Source organism: Populus euphratica, unplaced genomic scaffold (genome assembly GCF_000495115.2).
Source record: "Populus euphratica unplaced genomic scaffold, PopEup_1.0 scaffold76.1, whole genome shotgun sequence".
In the NCBI taxonomy this organism is placed as follows: domain Eukaryota; kingdom Viridiplantae; phylum Streptophyta; class Magnoliopsida; order Malpighiales; family Salicaceae; genus Populus; species Populus euphratica.
The window spans coordinates 1,122,008-1,142,884 of record NW_011499890.1 but is presented as its reverse complement, the minus strand read 5'-3'; the positions used below and the strand labels follow the sequence as shown (position 1 = coordinate 1,142,884).

At 33.5% G+C, this 20,877-nt stretch overlaps 4 protein-coding genes across 5 annotated transcripts in view; 3 read left to right on the top strand and 1 right to left on the bottom strand.

Annotated features, from left to right (window-relative positions):
- The first annotated feature begins 224 nt into the window (after window positions 1-224).
- LOC105131116 (cucumisin-like) lies at window positions 225-3,416 on the top strand. The gene is made up of 9 exons (XM_011033923.1): window positions 225-331; window positions 417-508; window positions 602-848; window positions 996-1,482; window positions 1,662-1,756; window positions 1,907-2,122; window positions 2,212-2,323; window positions 2,397-2,610; window positions 2,774-3,416. The coding sequence occupies exons 1-9, from the start codon at window positions 225-227 to the stop codon at window positions 3,334-3,336; spliced, it is 2,133 nt and encodes a 710-aa protein (XP_011032225.1). The 3' UTR covers window positions 3,337-3,416.
- A 7,941-nt stretch (window positions 3,417-11,357) lies between these two features.
- On the top strand, window positions 11,358-14,251 carry LOC105131114 (Pentatricopeptide repeat (PPR) superfamily protein). Of its 2 annotated transcripts, XM_011033917.1 has the most exons (3): window positions 11,358-11,881; window positions 12,052-12,442; window positions 12,950-14,251. In XM_011033917.1, exons 1-2 carry the CDS (start codon window positions 11,498-11,500, stop codon window positions 12,439-12,441), a joined length of 774 nt encoding a protein of 257 aa, XP_011032219.1. In that variant the 5' UTR covers window positions 11,358-11,497; the 3' UTR covers window position 12,442; window positions 12,950-14,251. The 2 variants fall into 2 exon arrangements, with proteins under 2 accessions (XP_011032219.1, XP_011032220.1); XM_011033918.1 differs by lacking the exon at window positions 12,950-14,251 and having other exon boundaries at window positions 12,052-12,797.
- A 3,071-nt stretch (window positions 14,252-17,322) lies between these two features.
- On the top strand, window positions 17,323-19,970 carry LOC105131111 (uncharacterized). The gene is made up of 6 exons (XM_011033914.1): window positions 17,323-17,785; window positions 18,319-18,415; window positions 18,633-18,796; window positions 18,918-18,993; window positions 19,082-19,143; window positions 19,613-19,970. The coding sequence occupies exons 1-5, from the start codon at window positions 17,648-17,650 to the stop codon at window positions 19,096-19,098; spliced, it is 492 nt and encodes a 163-aa protein (XP_011032216.1). The 5' UTR covers window positions 17,323-17,647; the 3' UTR covers window positions 19,099-19,143; window positions 19,613-19,970.
- Window positions 19,971-20,728: 758 nt separating this feature from the next.
- The window catches only part of LOC105131112 (UDP-Glycosyltransferase superfamily protein), a 2,396-nt gene continuing 2,247 nt past the window's right edge, over window positions 20,729-20,877 (bottom strand). Inside the window, exon 2 of the mRNA XM_011033915.1 lies at window positions 20,729-20,852. Coding sequence (XP_011032217.1) covers window positions 20,749-20,852 — 104 coding nt within the window. The 3' untranslated portion in view covers window positions 20,729-20,748. The remainder of the gene's footprint in view (window positions 20,853-20,877) is intronic.

Sequence of the window (20,877 nt, the reverse complement as noted above, 5' to 3'; positions counted from 1 at the left end):
AAATACTCCTCGTTCCCTTCAGGTTTGAGCAAAAAACAATGGCGCAGTACGGATCTATCCCGCTCTGTATTCTTACACTAAGCATTAGTGTATTGTTATGCAGTGCTACTGGTGATGATAGAAAGGCAAGTGCATGTCTTTGCTTTTTCCTTTGTTCTTGCCATGCATGATAACTTGAGGGGATGGGATTTTTTTATTTTTTTTAATACTACGTTGGATTAACTATGTTTATAAAGCAGGAATACATAGTGTATATGGGGTCACTTCCAGAGGGTGAATACTCGCCATCATCTCACCACCTCAGTTTGCTTCAAGAAGTTGTTAAGGACAGGTTGAAATAATTTTCAAATTTCAAGATTAGTAGTTCTTTTACCATTCTTGTATAAATGTTGCCTTTCGCTTGTTTCTCTCTGCAGCTCTTCTGAAAATGTCCTTGTTAGAAGTTACAAAAGGAGTTTCAATGGATTTTCTGCAAAGCTCACAAGTGAGGAGGCACAAAAGCTAGCAAGTGAGTTTTGCCAACACTTTTTTTTTTTAATGTTTCACATAAATTACATGTATTTAATCGGTCTTTTTATTTTTTACATGATGTGGCATGCAGGTAAGAAGGAAGTGGTCTCTATTTTTCCGAGTACAACTCTCCAACTTCAAACAACAAGATCTTGGGACTTTATGGGTTTCAATGTGACTGCAAGTGGAAAACGAGGCACTCATAGTGATCTTATTGTTGGTGTCATTGATACTGGAATTTGGCCAGAATCAGAGAGTTTTAATGATGATGGTTTCGGCCCTCCTCCCAGGAAGTGGAGGGGTGTCTGCGAAGGCGGCGAAAACTTCACTTGCAACAAGTAATACAGTTCTTTCCGTAAATTAAACAGTGCTTTCTATAGTCACTGAATAATTTATAGCTTGTATAGGTTAGTTGTTGGTAGAAAATTCCTCAGCTATACAGATGCTATTGATCTAACATTGACAATATAGGATGGTGTTTTCAGCAAAATCATTGGAGCTAGACATTATTCATTTTCGTCTGCAAGGGATGATCTAGGCCATGGATCACATACCGCCTCTACAGCAGCTGGGAACATAGTAAAGAAAGCTAGCTTTTATGGACTGGCACAAGGTACTGCCAGAGGAGGGGTACCCTCAGCGAGAATTTCTGCATATAAAGTATGTGGTCCAGGTTCATGCCAATCAAGCGATATCCTTTCCGCATTTGATGATGCAATTGCTGATGGAGTTGATATTATAACAATCTCGATTGGAGCAAACCAAGCACAAGAATTTGATACTGATGTCATTGCAATCGGTGGTTTTCATTCAATGGCGAAAGGAATTCTTACTTTACAATCTGCAGGAAATAATGGTCCTGTATTAGGATCAGTGGCAAGTGTGGCACCATGGATATTCACTGTTGCTGCAAGCAGCACGGATCGTCGGATCATAGACAAAGTTATTCTTGGGAATGGAAAGACATTAGTCGTATGCATCCTTGACTCTATTCTTTTAATCAATTACTTGATACAATCATACACAGATTCGCACTCGCATTTAACCACATCTATAAGTACGCATATATGCATTCATGCATGTATGTATTTGTATCTGCACTGAAACCAGTGTGTGGGTATTATTTCTAACTACCAGGTTTGTGAAAACAGGGGAATTCTGTTAATTCTTTCAGTCTAAAAGGAAAAAAGTTTCCTCTGGTGTACGGTAAGGTTGCATCAAGAGAATGCAAGCATCTTGAAGCAAGGTGAATCTTCATGGTCATTTCTTTTATTTTAATTTCTAAATGTTAAAAAAAGGTCCATAACTTGAATTCTGAGTTGGCATTGATTTTCATATTTTCAGCCTTTGCTATAGCGGCTGGTTTGAGAGTTGGCATTGATTTTCATATTTTCAGCCTTTGCTATAGCGGCTGTTTAGACAGAGCTTTAGTTAAGGGAAAGATTGTAGTGTGTGATGATGTGAATGGAAGAACTGAGGCTAAAAGAGCTGGAGCTCTTGGCGCGATCCTTCCAATTAGTTTTGAGGATATTTCCTTTATCTTACCTTTGCCTGGATTGAGTTTAACAGAAGACAAACTTAATGCTGTCAAGTCATATCTGAATTCCACGAAGTATGTTTTCTTTTTCGCTGAGCAGCATCCATTCCATTAGAACTTTGCATTTAGTTCCTTCAAATGATGTGATCCTTGTGTGTTTATAGGAAACCTTCAGCAAACATATTAAAAAGTGAAGCCATTAAGGATAATGCTGCACCTGAAGTTGCTTCTTTCTCTTCTCGTGGTCCAAATCCCATCATATCAGATATTTTGAAGGTAGGTATTATAGTTTTCTTTTCTATATTTTTTGTATTTCAATTTGCTCATATATGGATCAAATAAACTGCAGCCAGATGCCAGTGCCCCAGGTGCAGATATCTTGGCTGCATTCCCACCTGTTCTTTCACCCACAGACGACACTGCAGACAAGAGGCATGTTAAGTACAGTGTGATGTCTGGAACCTCCATGGCTTGCCCTCATGCTGCCGGTGTAGCGGCTTATGTTAAAGCAGCTCACCCTGATTGGTCTGCTTCAGCTATTAAATCTGCTATTATGACTACTGGTAATCTTGTGTAGTCACTCTAGTCCTCTTCATTTCTCTCAGTCGGTTATATCACTAGAGAATATGAAGACGTAGATCACGTATCTTTCGGTTCCATTATGTAAAAAAGGTTATATGCAATTACCAACTTTCTTTCTATGATTCTTTTTTTTTCAATTTTCAGCTTGGCCCATGAATGTTACTGAAAGATCAGATGGAGAATTTGCTTTCGGATCTGGGCATATAAATCCAGCAACAGCCATTCACCCTGGACTTGTTTATGAAACACAGAAGAGTGACTACATACAACTGTTCTGTGGCCTGGGATATACTGCAGAGAAAATCCGGCAAATCTCAGGAGACAACAGCAGCTGTAGTAAGGCCGCTAGAAACACCCTGCCAAGGGATTTGAATTACCCTTCAATGGCAGCTAAAGTTGCAGTGGAGGAGTCCTTCAGAATTAAATTTCATAGAACAGTTACAAATGTTGGCAGGGCAAACTCAACCTACAAGGCAAAAATCTTCTCACGCTCATCACTCAAGATCAAAGTTGTGCCTGAAGCTCTCTCCTTCAAGTCCTTGAAAGAGAAGAAGTCGTTCGCTGTAACTATTGTTGGTCGAGATTTGACACATAACTCAATTCTGTCTGCATCGTTGGTGTGGTCTGATGGTTCTCACAGCGTGAGGAATCCAATTGTTGTTTACGGAGGGGAAGATGAATTTACAACTCCATCAGCTTATAATTAGCATGCTTGCCGTATCCAATTCCAGTGTACTCTTGAAATAATGTAGACTTCGAATTTGCACCAATTATGATATGTTCAATTTCTAGGGCAACTAATACATCCAAGCTTGTAATTTCTCATGGACAGAAATGTTACAAATTATCATGCTTTCTACTCCGTCTACACGAGTTTTGCTACAGATACGAAAAGTAATCTTCTAAAAACTCCAGCACATTTGATGTTCGAAACCAGTTCACAGTGATACATGGACATGTTAAAAGAATAAACCAGTCATGATCTTGACCTAAATCCCAGCCACCCAACGAGCCAAATTATGGGAGGAACGTTTGTTTTGGGACTGTTTCCTGATTCTGATGCCTGTAAGCTTTCCTGGAGTCTCGGATAGGCCATGGATGTATCTTTTGAGCACTCTTCTTGGAAACATATGCTGTATATAGACTATATAACGCTTTCATGTTTAGTTTCTTTTTAATTCCAACCTTGAATTTTTTTTATTGAATTATTTTCATCTAATTTTATGAGATAAAATTTTAAATTATAGCAGAAAAATAAAATTAAAAGAAAAAACTATAATGTAAAATACAAAGAAAAAGCGTGACTAATCTTAAAGTTCTTAGAATTTTAATTTTGGTCTAAAAAATTATTTTATTTATTTTTCAATCATTATGTTTGAGAGATGAAAGAGAAACTCACTTGAAAAATGATAGAGAAAAAAAAAAGTTGTTAGTTAAGCACAATTCAATAATAAGAAAAATTAATTTTGATGTTAATAGGTTTTATTCATTGAAAAGAGTTCTATAAAAATATTTTTAAACCACCATCTTGTAAAAAAAAAAAAAAAACAGAGTTCAAAGATAATTTTTTTCTGTATTGATTTTGTATTTCTGAAATGATTTAGGGGTGTTTTAAATTTATATATTGATTTATTGACATGATAATGATGTTACTTTAGATGTTTTTAAATAGGTTAAAAAAGTAAAGTTTTGGATTTAAAAAATCACAGTATAATTTTTTAACCACCTCTTTAATGGTTGAAAATCGAACAAACAGATGACATATTTTCCATTGCAAGTGACATATTTGTCATCCCAAATGATACTTTGACTGCATTTATTTTTTTATTTTTGAGATAAAAGGATATATAATATGTTGTTCACCTTTAAAAAGAGAGAAACCATATGCACATGCATGACCTTTTTTTAAATAGGCTAGCCGTGATGACCCATCTAGACCCACACACCTAACAAGGATATATGATCAAACCATTTTTTTTTTACTCTGTTTTAAATTCGATAAATATTGGTTGATCATATGTTTCATTAGAGTTCTATGATTCAAAGTATCATTTTCTATTTGATCATTTTGAATTCTATACTCGAAGTTGTAATCGGATCTATTCATTAAAAAGAATTGATTCAATATATTTTTTATGTGCCCATAGGTGCTATATTGGATTTAAATCAGATTTCGGATCAATTTATATTGATTGACTACCTCAATTATGTTGTTGCTAGCAAATACCATTCTTTTTTGTTTTGGATCTTCCGCTATTTATGTATTTTTTTTCTTTTATATCATTAAATTCCATGAAAATAATTAACTTTAAAAAATATGTTCAAAAAACATCATTTTGAAGAATGAGATTATAGTTTTTTTCCAAAATTATTGCGCACTTTTTTATGCTACCCTTTGTGATTTGAATTTCTTAAATTGTGGATTTTTATTATATTTTTATTAAATGAAGTACATTGTTAAAAAAATTATATTTAAAAATACTTCTACTTATATCATTGTTTTATTTAAATGATGTATTGTGAACCTATTTTAACTTTTTTTCTTAGTTTTTTGAACTTAATATCACACTTATATAAGATATAGATACATCTTATGTGAGTTTAAAAAATTAAAAATCATTTAATAAAATTAAAAATATTTATTAAAATATCTTAATATGTTACAATTATTATTTTATATCTCAAAATCACAAAAATAAAAGTTTACCAAATACTATCTAGTTACTTTAAATGTGTATAAATATATAATAACAAGACTTATCAAAGATTCAAATACTCAATTTTTACTTCACATCATATCATTGAAAAAAAAATCAGCCAGGGCAACACAACGCATCAAATAGCAAACAACCTAACCATAGACTATTCTTCTCTTTCTTAGCTTATATATGTTGTCATAATTGCATGTTCCTTAAGAATACAACAAAATCCAATAATTTCTCATAAATGTATAAACGCATTCATATTTTTGGTTTTTGCCAGGTACAGAAAGAAAAGATTAGAGAATTATTGTGTGCATCTATGTTTATATATATATACACCATAGATACATGATCATGGATGTGATTCCTTTCATGGAAATGTTGAAGCGATATATATATATACCATAGATATATGATCATGGATTTGATTCCTTTCATGGAAATGTTGAAGCGAAAATAGCTCGTGCACTTGGGTAAATCCTGTCAAGTGACGACGTTGATGTTCCTCAAGTGGTATCTTTGCCTGCATCAGCTTTAAGCTCCAAAAATTACGATGCGGTCAGGTCATGTATGAATTCCACAGTGTATGAGTTTGCTCGTCAAGAAGTCTTTAACTAGTCTATGAATCTTTCCTCGTTTCTTCTTTCTTTACAGAATACCTCTTGAAAACATTTTAAAAAGCGAAGTCATCAAGGATTTCGCTGCACCTGCAGTCGCTTCCTTTTCTTAACGTGAACCGAATCCCTGCATGGCACCTGATATTATGAAGGTATGCCTGTCATTGATTTCTATTCTGAAAATGTCGTTTTTCATTTCAAAATGCCTATATATAGTGAAAATGATGCCAGATGTAAGTGCCCCTGGTGTAGAGATTTTGGCCGCATACGTACCTGTTGTTCCAACCTCAGAAAGTCCTGAAGACAACAGGCTCGTTAAATACAATATTATGCCTGGACCTCCATGTCATGCCCCCATGCTGCTGTTTTAGCAGCTCATGTTGAAACATCTCACCCTGATTGGTCTCTATTTTAGCTTTGTGAACGTTACTAATTTTCACATCCTGCAAAAAGAGTAGCATATTAACAACATTGAATTCTTCTTTCTACTATAATTGAAACCCAACATTATTTGAGAAAAGAAACTTTACATTCACTAATCAATGAAAAACTGAAACCCAAAATTATTTCTGAAAAGAAACAAGAAAATCTTTTCCATAATCCCTTGAGATAACTTCTATTTTTTCGTTGTAATTGCTCGTGTTTTAGCTTCTCGTAATCTTTCACAAATCCTCAAGACCGTATCCAAGGCACCCCATGTGCTTTAAACCATAAAAACACCAAGATCCAGTCGAGGAATCCATGTTTTAAACATCTCTAATTAAATTGTCCTAGGACAGCCCCACGCATCCAACAGCCCCATGCCAGTGCAGTACTCACCTTCACACCAACGTACGCATAACCACCATAACAGCTAGCATCTGGATCACAACCCTAAACCAACCCTACTCTATTTCTTTTTCACGCGAATCACTTCCTTCTTCCGCTATTGTCACCTCCACTAATTGAAGAGCGTTGTAGTACTTGTTATTTATACATACTAATGTTCACAAGGCTAAAATAGATAGCCATTTGAGGAGGAGGAGCGAGGAGGAATGCTACGGAGAAAAATCCTACTTGCTAGCTATTTGTCACGACCCGATCACTAGTTTCATGACCAACATATAAATATGGCTTCTCTCTAGGTTTTTTAACTACGTGAACTCAAATTTATATATAATTTTTTTTAATTTTACTCAATTAGAGTTTTACGCCGTATTATCTGTTATTATAACTAATTTCATAATATATATATATATATATATATATTAACATCTTAATACAAATTCAATAAATATAAATCACTAACTTTAGAATAACATTAATTACAATTAAAAAAAAATAAACAATGAAAGTCTAATAAAAACAACCTGCTATAAAAATATATACTTAAAATAAATAAATAATATGATAATAAGTTTGACTATTCAATAAATAAATAATATTCAATATATTATTGTATGTAGTCCCATGTGATTGTAAAATTATTACTTAAGAGATAGCTAGCTATCTTTTTAAATTAAATGATTTATTACTATAAAAACAGTAATATTATTGGAAAAAAAGAGCAAGAAAATCGAGAAAAAAAAAAGGGACAAGACTAATTAAAAATTCAATATATACTAAACATAATATGATGAGATATCAGAATTGAGTTACTTCCCCCAACTAGTTTTGTATGTGTTGTGGTGTGCTGTGCTGTGCTGTAAAATATTGTTATGATTTGATATCAAAGAAATATTTGGTAACTAATTAGTGTGTTGTGATTATAAGTATTTAAAATAGCTAAATAATATTTAGTTAAATTGTTCTCCTATTCTTTTAGGACATAAAATGACAAAATAAGGACTCTAATAAAAATAATTAAATTAATATATTTTATTTACGTTAGATGATTTATGACTTCTTAAATTTACATACTACGTGAAAGTGTTTTTTTTAATAAAAGTAACTTTTAAGTTTAAAAAAAAAAATCAGTAAAGTGATAATATATATAGACACATCATTTTAATAAAATTATTATATAAAAAATTAAAATAGATTATATAAAACACTAGTATATATGTATGAGTGATTTAAAAAAGAATAATTAAGAATGTTGTCATGTTAACTAATGGGTATCTTGCTTTGTTTAAAAAATAATTTTTTTTTAAATATCACCTACTTTGATTTTAAAATAAAATATATATTAACCAAACACTGCTTGTAGATAAAAATAGGTAAAATTAGAATAAGTATTGATTTAAAAGTATAAAAATACCTAACAAGCTCTAAGTAGAATACCATAATTACATTGAATGCTAATTGTATTTGTATTTTATTATCTACTTCTGTGTAACTAGTTTTGACAAATTGAATATTTAGTGCCAAAATTCACGATTCCATCGATCGATCCTTTGCATGATTTATTCTTCTTTCAAATTGTTTTTTAAGGCAACCTTTATTAATAAAGGAAGCCTCGCCTAATCTAATGCTAAACCTGTAATAATTAGGAGAGAAAATCGTCCCCGCTATCCTTAAATCTTATCAGACCATCCTAAACAAAATTTTAATATCAAGAAATCAGGGAATTGATGCGAAAACAGACATGGTAGTGGAAATCGACTCTATGCTCGTTCCTAGATCTCCTTACGTTTTACTATATGAAATTATTGTTTTCCTAATTACTTTCGATAGGACAAATACAACGGAGGGAGATGGTTTTAATTTATGCAAAATCAATGCAAGAATATTAACTATATATATCAACGAAATCATTGCATATCTGCAGAAGATATTAGAGAAGAAAGCCAGAATATATTCTTACTCGAGCACATCTTTCTACCAGTAGTTGACACTGATTGTTGTTCTTGACCAAAAAGGAAAAAACAAGAAACAAAAATGGGTTTTACTCGGATTTTGTTCTTGACACTGCTTTTTGTTTGGGCTGCCGATGTTCAATGTCAAAACGTCAAGATTTTCAACGTGAAGAAATATGGTGCAATCCCTGATGGCAAGACTGAGAATAGCAAGGTGAATCCTTCTTTTGATGATATGCATAAACTACATATATAATTAATCAAGTATCTTTTGTTTTTTAAGATATATACGCGCGCGCGCATTCATGTTGTTAATTTGATCTTCTGTTTAGGCATTCGTGGAAGCATGGAAAAATGCATGTAAATGGAATGGAAAGGCTGTGGTTTTGGTGCCAGCAGGAACATACCTGCTAGACTCGGTGAAATTTGAGGGCGAATGCAAGGGTTACATGATATTTAGGTTGAAAGGGAATGTAATGGCCGTGAGCAAACTGAAGGATATTAACCAATGGATTACTTTCAAATATGTTAATGGCTTAACTTTGACCGGTCGTGGCACCTTCGATGGCCAAGGATACAAGGTTTGGCCTTGTAAGACAAGCGGACGATGCCAAACTCTTCCTATAGTAAGTTCATCGTTCTTTTTTCTGAGAATTTTCTTTTCTTTTTACATTATACTGTCTTTGATGCTACATACTTATCGAAACGTGATTTTTTTCCCAATTAAACCAACAAACAAAAGGTCTTCTTGCTAGCCTGTTCCATTTTCTGAATAAAACCATATTAAATTGAACGAGAATAACTATACCTATGTAATTTGCTAGACATAATAATTAGAACTCTTTGAAATATACAATTCTGATCTATTAATGCATTTTTTCTCAATATCTTTTATATGTGGATTAAGAAATTGATTTGATTGTTGTTTTTTATTATCTTTTGGGCAGTCATTAAGGCTTGAATTCATCAGAAATGGAAAACTGCAAAACATAAGATCAATCAACAGCCAAAATGCCCATGTTTCCATCTTCGCCGGCAGCAACTTCAATATCACTAATGTCAAGTTGTCTGCTCCTCAAGATAGCCCTAATACTGATGGGATCAAGATTAGTTCCTCGGAAGAAATAAGGATTACACGCACATCAATCAGTACAGGGGATGATTGTGTTGCCATACTCAATGGAAGTAAAAACACTCACATTTCTCAAGTTTTCTGTGGCCCTGGACATGGAATCAGTGTTGGGAGTATGGGAGGGAATACAGTTATCGATAATAAAGACATTGTGGTGGGGTTGGCCGTGACGAACTCCACTTTTACCAATACCAGCAACGGTTTAAGAATCAAAACATGGGCATCTCGCTATGAAGGTCTTGCTTCTGGTTTCACTTACGAAGACATCATAATGAACGACGTCGAACATCCCATTATTATTGATCAGCAATATTGCCCTAGTTCTTCCTGTGATTCCAAGGTATAAATTTGATTGTCTTTCTATTAATTAATAAGCTTTTTCCACTTTAAATCATTGAACTGACACTGTAATCCATCACCCTTTTCCATTTCTTTTCTTTGCAGACTGCTTCACGTATTCAAATCAGGGATATTACATACAGCAACATTAGGGGTACTTCGAAGTCGAAGGCAGCAGTGACATTAAAGTGCAGCAGCATCGTTCCATGCAACAATATAGTGCTGAAGGATATCAGATTGGTGTATACAGGAAATCTAGGTCCTGCAAGTTCAATATGTTCTAATGTCCATGGTTACTCTTATGGCCATCAAAACCCACCCCCATGCTTTCGCTCGGCATAGTTTATATCCATTATATGTGTTTGCTAGGGCCTCGCCATGAATGAAGAGTTGCGTTTTAGTGGCTTAATCGATGTATGATATCAGGCTGTACTTTAGTAACCTTGCATGGTCGAGGGCCAAATCGTTTATCTTTAAATTAAATAATATTTATTATTGGGTTCATTTTATTACTATTTCAAACTTTATTTATATAGATTGTGATCACTAGAGTATTTTTTTTTATCTTACAATTTAATTTTTAAAATATTTTTTACTTAAAAATACAATAAATTAATTATTTTAAAGTATTTTTAGATTATTTTAATATACTAAAGTTAAATATAAATTAAAAAATTAAAAAAAATATTTTGAAACACTTTTAAAAAATATTATAAACTATAATATCAAACACATACTTCAAATAACTAAAGAATTACGGGATTTGTTTGTTTTTAAATTAAATAAAATAGCATTTATTATTTTACTCTTACTATAACAAAACCTTTGCAAAGTTTAAAAAATATAAGTGAATCGAATCATATGCTATAATTTATCTAAAAGAAAATAATATATAGGATATGATTCGTATTAATTAATGAATAAATTGAAAAGGTAAACATCTTAAGAAATTGAACTTTATATTGATGCATTGAATGTTTTCAAGACAAGGTTCTCAAATATTATACATGTAACGATATAAATATTTTAGAAAATAAAATATATTTGTCTCAAAAACAATAAAAGATAAAGCTTTTTAAAAAATAAGAAGTTGATGACGAGAGAAATCACACGAGTCGAGCCCTTCAAACCCGTCCCGGAAATATACGACGTCGTTTTTTTTTTAACGTAGTTTAATTAAAACGAAACCACTGCTTTCTCCTTCCCCACAGGCCTCTGGGAGCTGCTGCGGTTCAAAATTGCAATACAAAAACAGAAACGAAGTCGTTTTTTGTGACCCAACCCCAATCAATTCTTTTGCAATGTTAACTCGGGCTCTTTCGAGGTCAAAAATCCCAAATTTCAGTAGCATAATAGTTATCCTTCAAAACCTAACTACTAAACAATCCATTATAGGTCAAACGCAATTGCCACTCTCAAAAGCCTCAAATATCCAATCTTTTTTAGTTCCTGCTGGGTTGCGGCAATATCACGATGGAAGGCCAAGAGGGCCACTCTGGAGAGGCAAGAAGCTGATTGGAAAAGAAGCCCTTTTTGTAATACTTGGATTGAAGAGGTTTAAAAATGATGATGATGAGAAGCTTGACAGATTTATTAAAACACACGTTTTCAGACTTTTGAAACTGGACATGATTGCTGTTTTGTCTGAGCTTGAGCGACAAGAGGAGGTTTCTTTGGCTGTTAAGGTTGGACTTTTGTATTCTTTTAGTGTGAATATGTGATGTCTGTGAACCGTTTGATACAATGCTTCAAAGCAATGTTGACTTCATGTTCAGTTTATTTATTGTCTTGTGTGATTTATGCTGTGGAGGTTGGTTATTTTCTTGGGTTAGTGAGTAATTTATTGATTTTGCAGATTTTTAGAGTGATACAAAAGCAAGATTGGTATAAGCCGGATGTGTATCTCTATAAGGATTTGATTATGGCATTACTGAAAACTGGAAAAATGGAAGAGGCAATGAAGTTATGGGAAGATATGAGAAATGAGGATTTGTTCCCGGATTCCCAAATGTATACCGAAGCCATTAGAGGCTACTTGAGGGATGGGTCTCCTGCTGATGCAATGAACATATATGAAGACATGAAGAAGTCACCAGATCCTCCTGAAGAGTTGCCGTTTAGGATTCTGTTGAAGGGGCTTTTACCACACCCGCTTTTGAGGAATAGAGTAAAGCAAGATTACGAGGAGCTATTTCCAGAAAAACATGTTTATGACCCTCCAGAAGAGATATTCGGAATGCTCTGAGGTTTGCATTATGCTATTGATTTCAGTTCTTTAATTTGTATTGCAGATTGCATTCATGTTCGGAGGATGTTGATTATAGCATGTTTAGCTCCAATAGAAACAGCGTTGCAACAGCAGGGTTCTTCATGAACCAAAATCATAAAAAATAATAATGAAAAACTTGGGGTGAACAAGTTGTTTTCTGTAAGTTTTTATGGCCAAGACCCTCAACTGAAATGATGCTGTTCATGCACTAAATTCTTTATTTTAAGGAAGAACTCCTTTTGATACTTTTGTATGCTTGTTCATGTATGCATGTGACAGCTGGTTGTTTTGTGACTAGAGAACAAAACATCTGCAGTTTGTTTTTGTGTTTACTAGTCAGTTCATCCTTGGTAAAGGATGATTACAAAAAAGGAACTCACAGGTCTCACTGAACTGCTGAAGGGGTAGAGCTGACTTTCTACTGTTAATGCAACTGAAATCTGATTCTTTTATTTCCATAAATTGAAAGTTTTATTAATTTCAGGGCTTCAAATGGTCCCTCACTTTACTGGAGTTCGTGGTCTTTCCTCAGATGCTTAAAGATAGCAGCAAATGACCTAATATGACACCATTTTATACTGCGGAAACAAAGAGGTTGCTTTTGCGTGCAAGGACACATCGCACTGCTGTTCTGTTTCAGAGCTTCACACTCCGTGGTCTCTAAACATTTTGTTTTTTGGTGGGGTGGATTATGGGGAGTCTTACTGCGATGCCCTAGGTTAGATTTTTCCGTGTATTTGTAATTAACAAAGAGCTGTGTCATGTGTTGCTGCGATTGAACTGTCTTTAATCATTGCATCCCAACAGCTTCGTTTGGGTTGTACTTATTTCAGCCTTTGATTCGTTTGAACCTATAACTTTACGGCATGAAGTTCGCCAGCATGTCATAATCGTGCGTCTTGTGGACGTGGTTTTCGATAATGTGGCCATAAACCATAATAATGCAGTTAGGTTTTCTGATTTTCAATTCTCCGAGATTTTTAATGAAATCATCGAGGCTTTGTTCCCTAAGCTTCTAAACCTATGTAACAGTACCTGAGGTTTTACGCTATGTGACGGCTCTTGTCCTTCTGTAGCGTTTATGTTTCTTCAGTCTGATGGACTAATGTGTCGGTTTTGGAAGCTTGAAGACTATTGGGACATAGCCTTGCAAGCTTTAAGGACATAAAAATATTGCGAAGTGGTTGATGCATAGCTCGTAATTGAACTGCCTATCTACAAGCACAGAGGGCAAGTGTCCGAAATGAGGAGCTCTCCAATGGTGTACAATGTCAGAAGTAGGGGCATAAGCAAAGCATCATCACATATTGAAAGTCACTAGACTGGATATCGAGGAGGATTTAGAAAAACCAATATGGAATGATCTAACGTTGTTAGACCGGTAAGCTCGGGGAAACCCGCATATCCATTTATGTTTGCCTCGTAGAAACTTCATTTGTGCCTTCGAATTTCAAGCGTCCTTGTTTGGCTCCCCCTGGAGCTCTCAAATTGTGTTGATGCTGTCCTTGAGTTTCATGGTAAGATCGACGAGTGCAGGCTATAGCCACATCAACCATCGTCAGCACCAGTCAAGTGGAAATATGGACCGAGTGAATCCGGATTCCAATTCTCCGTTTTGATTCAGTAATGAAATGGACATTGCGGATTAAAAAATGATCCTCGCGGGACTATTTTTCTGCGCTTGGATCTTGGTGTGTGACATTTGTATGTTGTTTCTTATTTTTTTTTCTGTTTTAATAAAAACAATATCCCAGTATTCTTATTTCGAGCTATTATTCTACGGTTCGACCTTTTACTGTCTAAGAAGTTCTAAATCTTTACTGTTTGTTTTGTAAATAAAATGATTGTTCACATAGATTAATAATACATCTAGCAAAGAATTTTATATTTTTTACGTTCACGTGTATTTGGGATGATTCTCATTGCATCTACCTGGTTGTTCATAATCTAGTTCGGTTTGGTTTGGATCCTAAAAACCAACCAAACCAAGACATGCTAATTTTGGATAATAGAAAACAGACCGATTTTTCATCTTGGTATGATGTTTTCAGTTAGTTTTTTTTTATTTACTTGGTTTTCTTAGTTAATTGGGTTTTTTTTTAACACCTCTAATTGCATCTCGGTTGAAGTCATACTTTTAAAACCCAAATGGAACAAGTCTTGATCACAGTTTAGAGGTCAAGAGTGTTAACGCAAGTCAGCCCTATCTTTTGATTATATAAAAAAAAAAATGATATCATTTAAAAAAAAAAAGAAGAAGAAAGAAAAAAAAAACAATGGGTTTTTTCTTATATATATATATAGTGATAAACATTTAGTGATTTCTAGGTGTAACATGTTTCATATAATATATTTGTACTCATGAAATGAAATATGAAAAAAAAATATTAAAATTAAACAAATTGAGATGTTCAGCAATTAACATACATGCCCTTGCCCTCCATAAAAATCTTAGATTTAAAATGTATAATTTTTTTTTTTTCTTAGTGCTCATTAAATGCATATACCAAAGCCTAGAAAAATGAAAAAGAAAAGGACTCCTTATCAATAGAAGTGTTAGACATTAATTTTTTTTTTAATTATAAATTTTTATAATTAATTAAAATATCAAAACAGATTTTATAAGGCCATCCACAGCAATACACAGTAAAACTCTGATACATGACAAAAAGGATAGATTAAAGGTAGAAATAAATGAAGTGTGGTGGCCTTAATTTGTGCTTTAAATTGAATGAAACCCAGATGGCTTTTTCGATCGAAAGAGAAATATGTGGATCGATGGTCCAAGGATTGAAGAGATCCACAGATATTCTTTGATTAGATAGATTCATTAGGACTTGCAAGTGAGCAAGACGTGATCATGTTTACTTCTTCCAGCACCAGAACCAGAACCAGATTGTCCAGGACGTAATCATGTTGAAAGCTACTAGCACTTGTTAGCAATTTGCAACAAAATTATACTAGCCAACTTCCAAGTAAAAGACATGGTTTATAGTTTATGGCCAAATTAAATTTATTAAAACAACATTTATTTAATGGTTTTTTAATAAAAAAATAATTTAAAAAACATTTTGTTGAATAACAAAACACACTTCTTGACTAGTTAGTGATCGCTCGCCCTTTGTGAATCCATGATGTTGATAATTAAGAATATATATATATATATATATATATAAAGGCAGATTTTTAAGATTTTTCTATCTTGAGCTATTAAATAAATATATAATTTTTTTAAGATTAATTATTAATTTATATATATATACATATTTTTTTTTAAAGTTAATAATAAAATTTTAATTCAAATATACAACTTAAAATATTTATAAAAAAAATTAAAAGTATATAAAATTAAAGTGAAAGTAAAAATAAATCTAGTATTGAAGTTACATCTTTCAATGTTTTGTGAAATATAATTTATTTATAATCGAATCTGAATTGATATTATAACAACTCCTCAACTATAATAAAATAACAATCTTATATCAACTGTAAAATAAAATAATTAAATTATCTTCTCTTTTTAATTCTTCCTTCCATAACTTGATTCTTTTTTAAATTAGTGTTATATAAGTTGGACTTTGTAAATTTATAAGGTTATTTTTTCACTTCACTTTTTTTTTCTTGGATTTTTTTATGTTTTTCCTTTACTTTTCTTTCTTTTCCTATTCTATTTCTGCGCAATCGACAACATATAAAAGGAAGGAAATTTCTTTTCCTATTCTATTTCTGTGCAATCGACAACATATAAAAGGAAGGAAAAAATAATTTGTTTTATTTTTTAATAGCAAATAATTATTTTACTCTTAATGACTCGTTTTGTTTTTATTTGATGATTTTTTTTATTAGCACTACCAAGCTTCTTTTATCCTAAAATTTTAACCAGATTTTATTTAATATATTTTAAGATCTCTTGTAAAATTTCAGCTCAATCTGATGGTTGAATTGAAAATTACATTCAATAGCATAAAACTTGTCAAATTATGATTTTTTATCAAATTTCAGAAATTTTCTAAAAATTCTGAAATTTTAACCCCAGCTAAAATATCATATTAAAAGTCTCCACATAAATTTTGAGAATTTTTTAATAATTTAATTATAAATTATTTTTATAAGAAATTAATTAAAATACATTGATAAAATCTTGAGCTAAAGTCCATCCAAACCCTTAGCAGATCTCCGTCCTTGTTGGTTTGTGGTGGAATATATATTTTTTTATAGTTTAAGTAAAACCCTGCTCATTATATGATAAAGTATCAACACGAAACAAGATTAGCAGGATCTTAACTTATCCCCAAAGAATAAATTTATCACAAAAATCTTACCTATCATCCATATGAAAGATATAGTACTACTTTAATTGTTATATAAGATATAGTACGCTAAGATGGCTACTTGTCAGGGTGATTTTACCTGGATTATGATGTATTTTTAAAGTATATTTAACATGAAAAAATATTTTTTAAATATTTTTAAATATTATGCAAATATAAACATAGGGTCAATTCTGTTGTGCTAAAAAATAAAAAAGACAGCAATCTTATCTAGTTATCTAAGGGGATCAAAAGATTGTAGATTTCTTCAAGTCTCTATCTCTCTCAAGGGCTTGGAAGTTATTGTATCCATCAACGATCACGCCTAGGGAGGGCCATTGGTTGGAACTTGGAAAAAAAAGATTTGAGTTTTCTGAGGTTTTAAGCTGATGTGACTCTACAGAGCAAGAGAGGGTCGATTTATCGGCGTTGCTTGGTAGGGCACACGGCACAAATTGGGACGTCCACTTAGGATGCCAAGCGGACCCCATGAGACACTTATCCATTTGTCCTGAAAAAATAATATTATATATGCAGAAAGATCAGAGGATGTGAGTGAATCAACGAGGAAGAGAGTTGCAGAGAAAATCCCCACAAAAAGATATTATTTTATATGTATAAAGTAGTAGAAGTGCAAGAGTGAAGCTGAAGCTTCCTTCTTTTCTTTCTCTTTTTCAAAGTGATGAAGGCACATGGGCGGCACAATCAGTGCCGTCTAGTGTAGGAGGGATTATGTATATATCTGTGGCTGCTTTCGTACTCTCTCCAAGATCTTATCCAAGTCTTTCTTGCAAGCTAGCTAGCTAGGTGGTTGTTGATAGAGTTACTTGGGGAGGTAGTTTTGTACTTCCTACTGGTCGGGAAATAAGATAATGGACAGTAACAAACAAGGGGCTTGTTTTTCTTCTTCTTCTTCTTCTTCATTCACAGCCGATCTTTTTGGCACCACTGAGTCAGCACCAGTATCTTCAGCTGGGATTTTTGCTTCTATGTTTCCACCCCCGTCTACGGTATACTCTGGCATTAGTTATATATTCCATCCTCATGTCCTTTTTATGGTTTTTCTTTTGTTAATGTTATCTTGGCCAGAACTTAAATTTCTTGTGTGGAAAGCTCTGCTACTTTTGAATGTAACTATGTTGTTTAATTATGGATACTTTTAAAGTTTGTATTTATATGCCACACTTCATGCTGTTACGTGGGTGTGACTTCATTTAATAACTGGGACGAGAACTGTAAAAATGAAGGGAAGGGAGGTTTATATTCGTCCAAGTTGGAATTCCTCTTATCTGATTTTATTCTTAGTTTAATGGCTTCTTAATGTAAAAGACTTTTCTTAAATATAGATATATACTATTTCATCTTGAAGGGAAGTATGAAGATCAACTTTTTCATAGCCTCTGCTTTATATAGAGCATCTTCATATTTGTTGGTATCTATGCTTGTAGATAGATGGATACTAGCCCTGATTAAGTTTGCTTAAACTTGCGTGAACTCCTCCGTCAGAATTCGGGCCACCGTCTAACTTGTTTTCAGGATTCAGGTTGTAGGGAAGAAGTCTTCAGGCTCTGAGGTGACAGGATCTTGGCAAAAACAGTCCTATGGAAATCAAGCGTGGAACCCCAAACAAGGATCTCCAGGTTTGTGATTAGCTCTTGTTATATCTGACTATATTGAGTTTAGAAGAACTTGTTCTGTCCTAATGCTCACTGCATGTAAGACCTTTTTTCACTCCCAGACAATACTCTTGAACTGGTCAAGTGCTTGTTGGTGCATTTAGAGTTTTCATTAATATTGTTCAATTTAAAAGAAAAGCTAATTTCCTGATAATCTGTCTGTTTCCTAATAACAAAATAGCCAATAGCCAGGCTGCAAGCTATAGCATGCCAGACAAGGACAGAAATTCAGTTATCCAGGAAGAAAGAGTGGAACCATGTCATCTAAGTTCATCCCTTTACTACGGTGGACAAGAAAACTACCCTCAATCCCCAAGTACCCAAATGGCTGGATCATATCCCATAGTGAGTCTTTGATTAGTTGATGACTAATTCAAAACACTATGTTGTGATATTTTCAGCATGATAAAAGCAATAAGATAATACATCAAAGTAAATGTACTAATGTACTTTGTGAATTAATTAGTTCAAGAAAGATGGGGGAGAAGACGATCCTAACGGCAGCAACCCTCACAGTGCTTCCAGAGGAAATTGGTGGCAAGGTATTATGCTGCAGAAGAGCCTAGAAGTTTACTAACTGAAGCTGCTGTTATAGACTAGAACTTACAGTTCTGATGTGCTTTTCTGCAGGTTCGCTTTATTATTAGGACCGTGCTTCCCTTGGCAAATGAACTCTCCACCTATTTTTAAAGGTACATCAATTCAATGCACTCCATTCCACATTGAATTACTATAGTTGTAGGCATTCGTAAGTGTTCTCTCTTTTGTTGTTTCAACACTTAATTCTGCAAGAACTCTTTTGTTGTTTCAACACTTAATTCTGCAGAATTTTAACAAATAGTTATAAACCTCTTTTAACTTTTGGCAATCCAGATATAAAGTTGTTTCATTTCCTCTTGAAGCAGAAGCATGTTTCTTAAAATATTTGATACTACAGCAAATGTGCACATAATACAATGATTGTGGTGGTTGTATTTTTCCAATAAACCTATTTATCCACAAGGAGGGAGCGTGGTGATGATTAAAGTATTAAACTAAATCAGCTAAAGAGATGTGATCAGACTGCGGATAGATAAATCGTGCTCTGAGCTGAGAAACTATAAATGAACTTTCTTCGTGGTTGTTTATCTAATTTGTTGTTTTATCTTGTTTATTTTGCAGGAATTCATGAAGCCTATGTGATAATTATGAAAGACATGTGTAATAATTAGGTAGCTGACATGGAAAGATACTGTCAGATATCTGCAATGGTTTTTAACAAGGGCCAAAACCATCATGAATTCATGTCACATGATTTCGATAGTTGCAGTCTCAATAATGTTCAGGAAGCTGCATAACACTCGCTACCAGTTTCTGCTCTTACCTGGGCTGTTCAATAAGGTTCAAATGCATTGCATTGAATTTTAGCCTCTTGATATTCAACTCCTAGTTTGTCAAGTTTATGCGTCATTAATGATGTTTGTAGAAATATATGAAAGGTAAACACAATAAATAAGCTCTCAATCTTCTTTTAATTGGATACGCTGAAATTTACAGATTTGAACCATCAAGTTCACATGAGGACATTATAAATTGCTCCATGCTCCATTAGATAAATCATTCACTTACTGCTATTACACTCCTTTTAAATTCTCTAACAATGAAGAAGATGAAGCTATTCCAGTGCCAAAATTGTCAATCAAGTTGTCAGGCAAAAACTTTTAGTTCATACAGACGTGAGGTTATCACAGTTGCATACAGAAAATAACCTCTCTTACCTTTGGGTTGCGAAGTTCATTTGTAAAGGCATAGTTCTGCAGCAACTGCAAGAATAGGTACCTTGTGAATTGTGATGAGGCCATGTGGTCTTTGATTTGTCTATGCTCGAGGCTAATGTAAATCTGCAAATTCAAAAACAATAGGAAATTGTGAGGCAACAAAAAAGACAGGAACGAGTATCAGTAGCAAATCACAAGCCAATTTATCTTCAAGAAATCATCGGCAATGAGCAATTACAGCGCTTAGGAATTGTCACGGAAACTTTTGGCTTTGCTGCAGCTTTTTGGATGTTTAGAAAGCATAAATAACGTGGTATGCTTTTTGTCCTGCTTTCTTCTTAAGGATTTATCCTCTTCGCTCCCTGAGTGCTTCAAGCTGACTGCATAGCACAAACCAGCATCACCTTGAACGAAAAAAAGAAGGAATCTTCTTTTGATTATTGCATTATCAGCTCTCTCAAACACTGAATTTGAAATGATGCTGCTATCTTAATTGAATGGAGATTGGTATTGACAATAAACTGAATTTGAAATGATGCTTTAATTGAATGGAGATTGGTATTGACAATAATCCTCTCCTTTGCTATTTTCGTTTGATATGCAAAGGAATAGCCTTTCATATGCAGCCGCCATTTTCGTGGCAGGGGACAAATTCCACCCCCCCTTCCC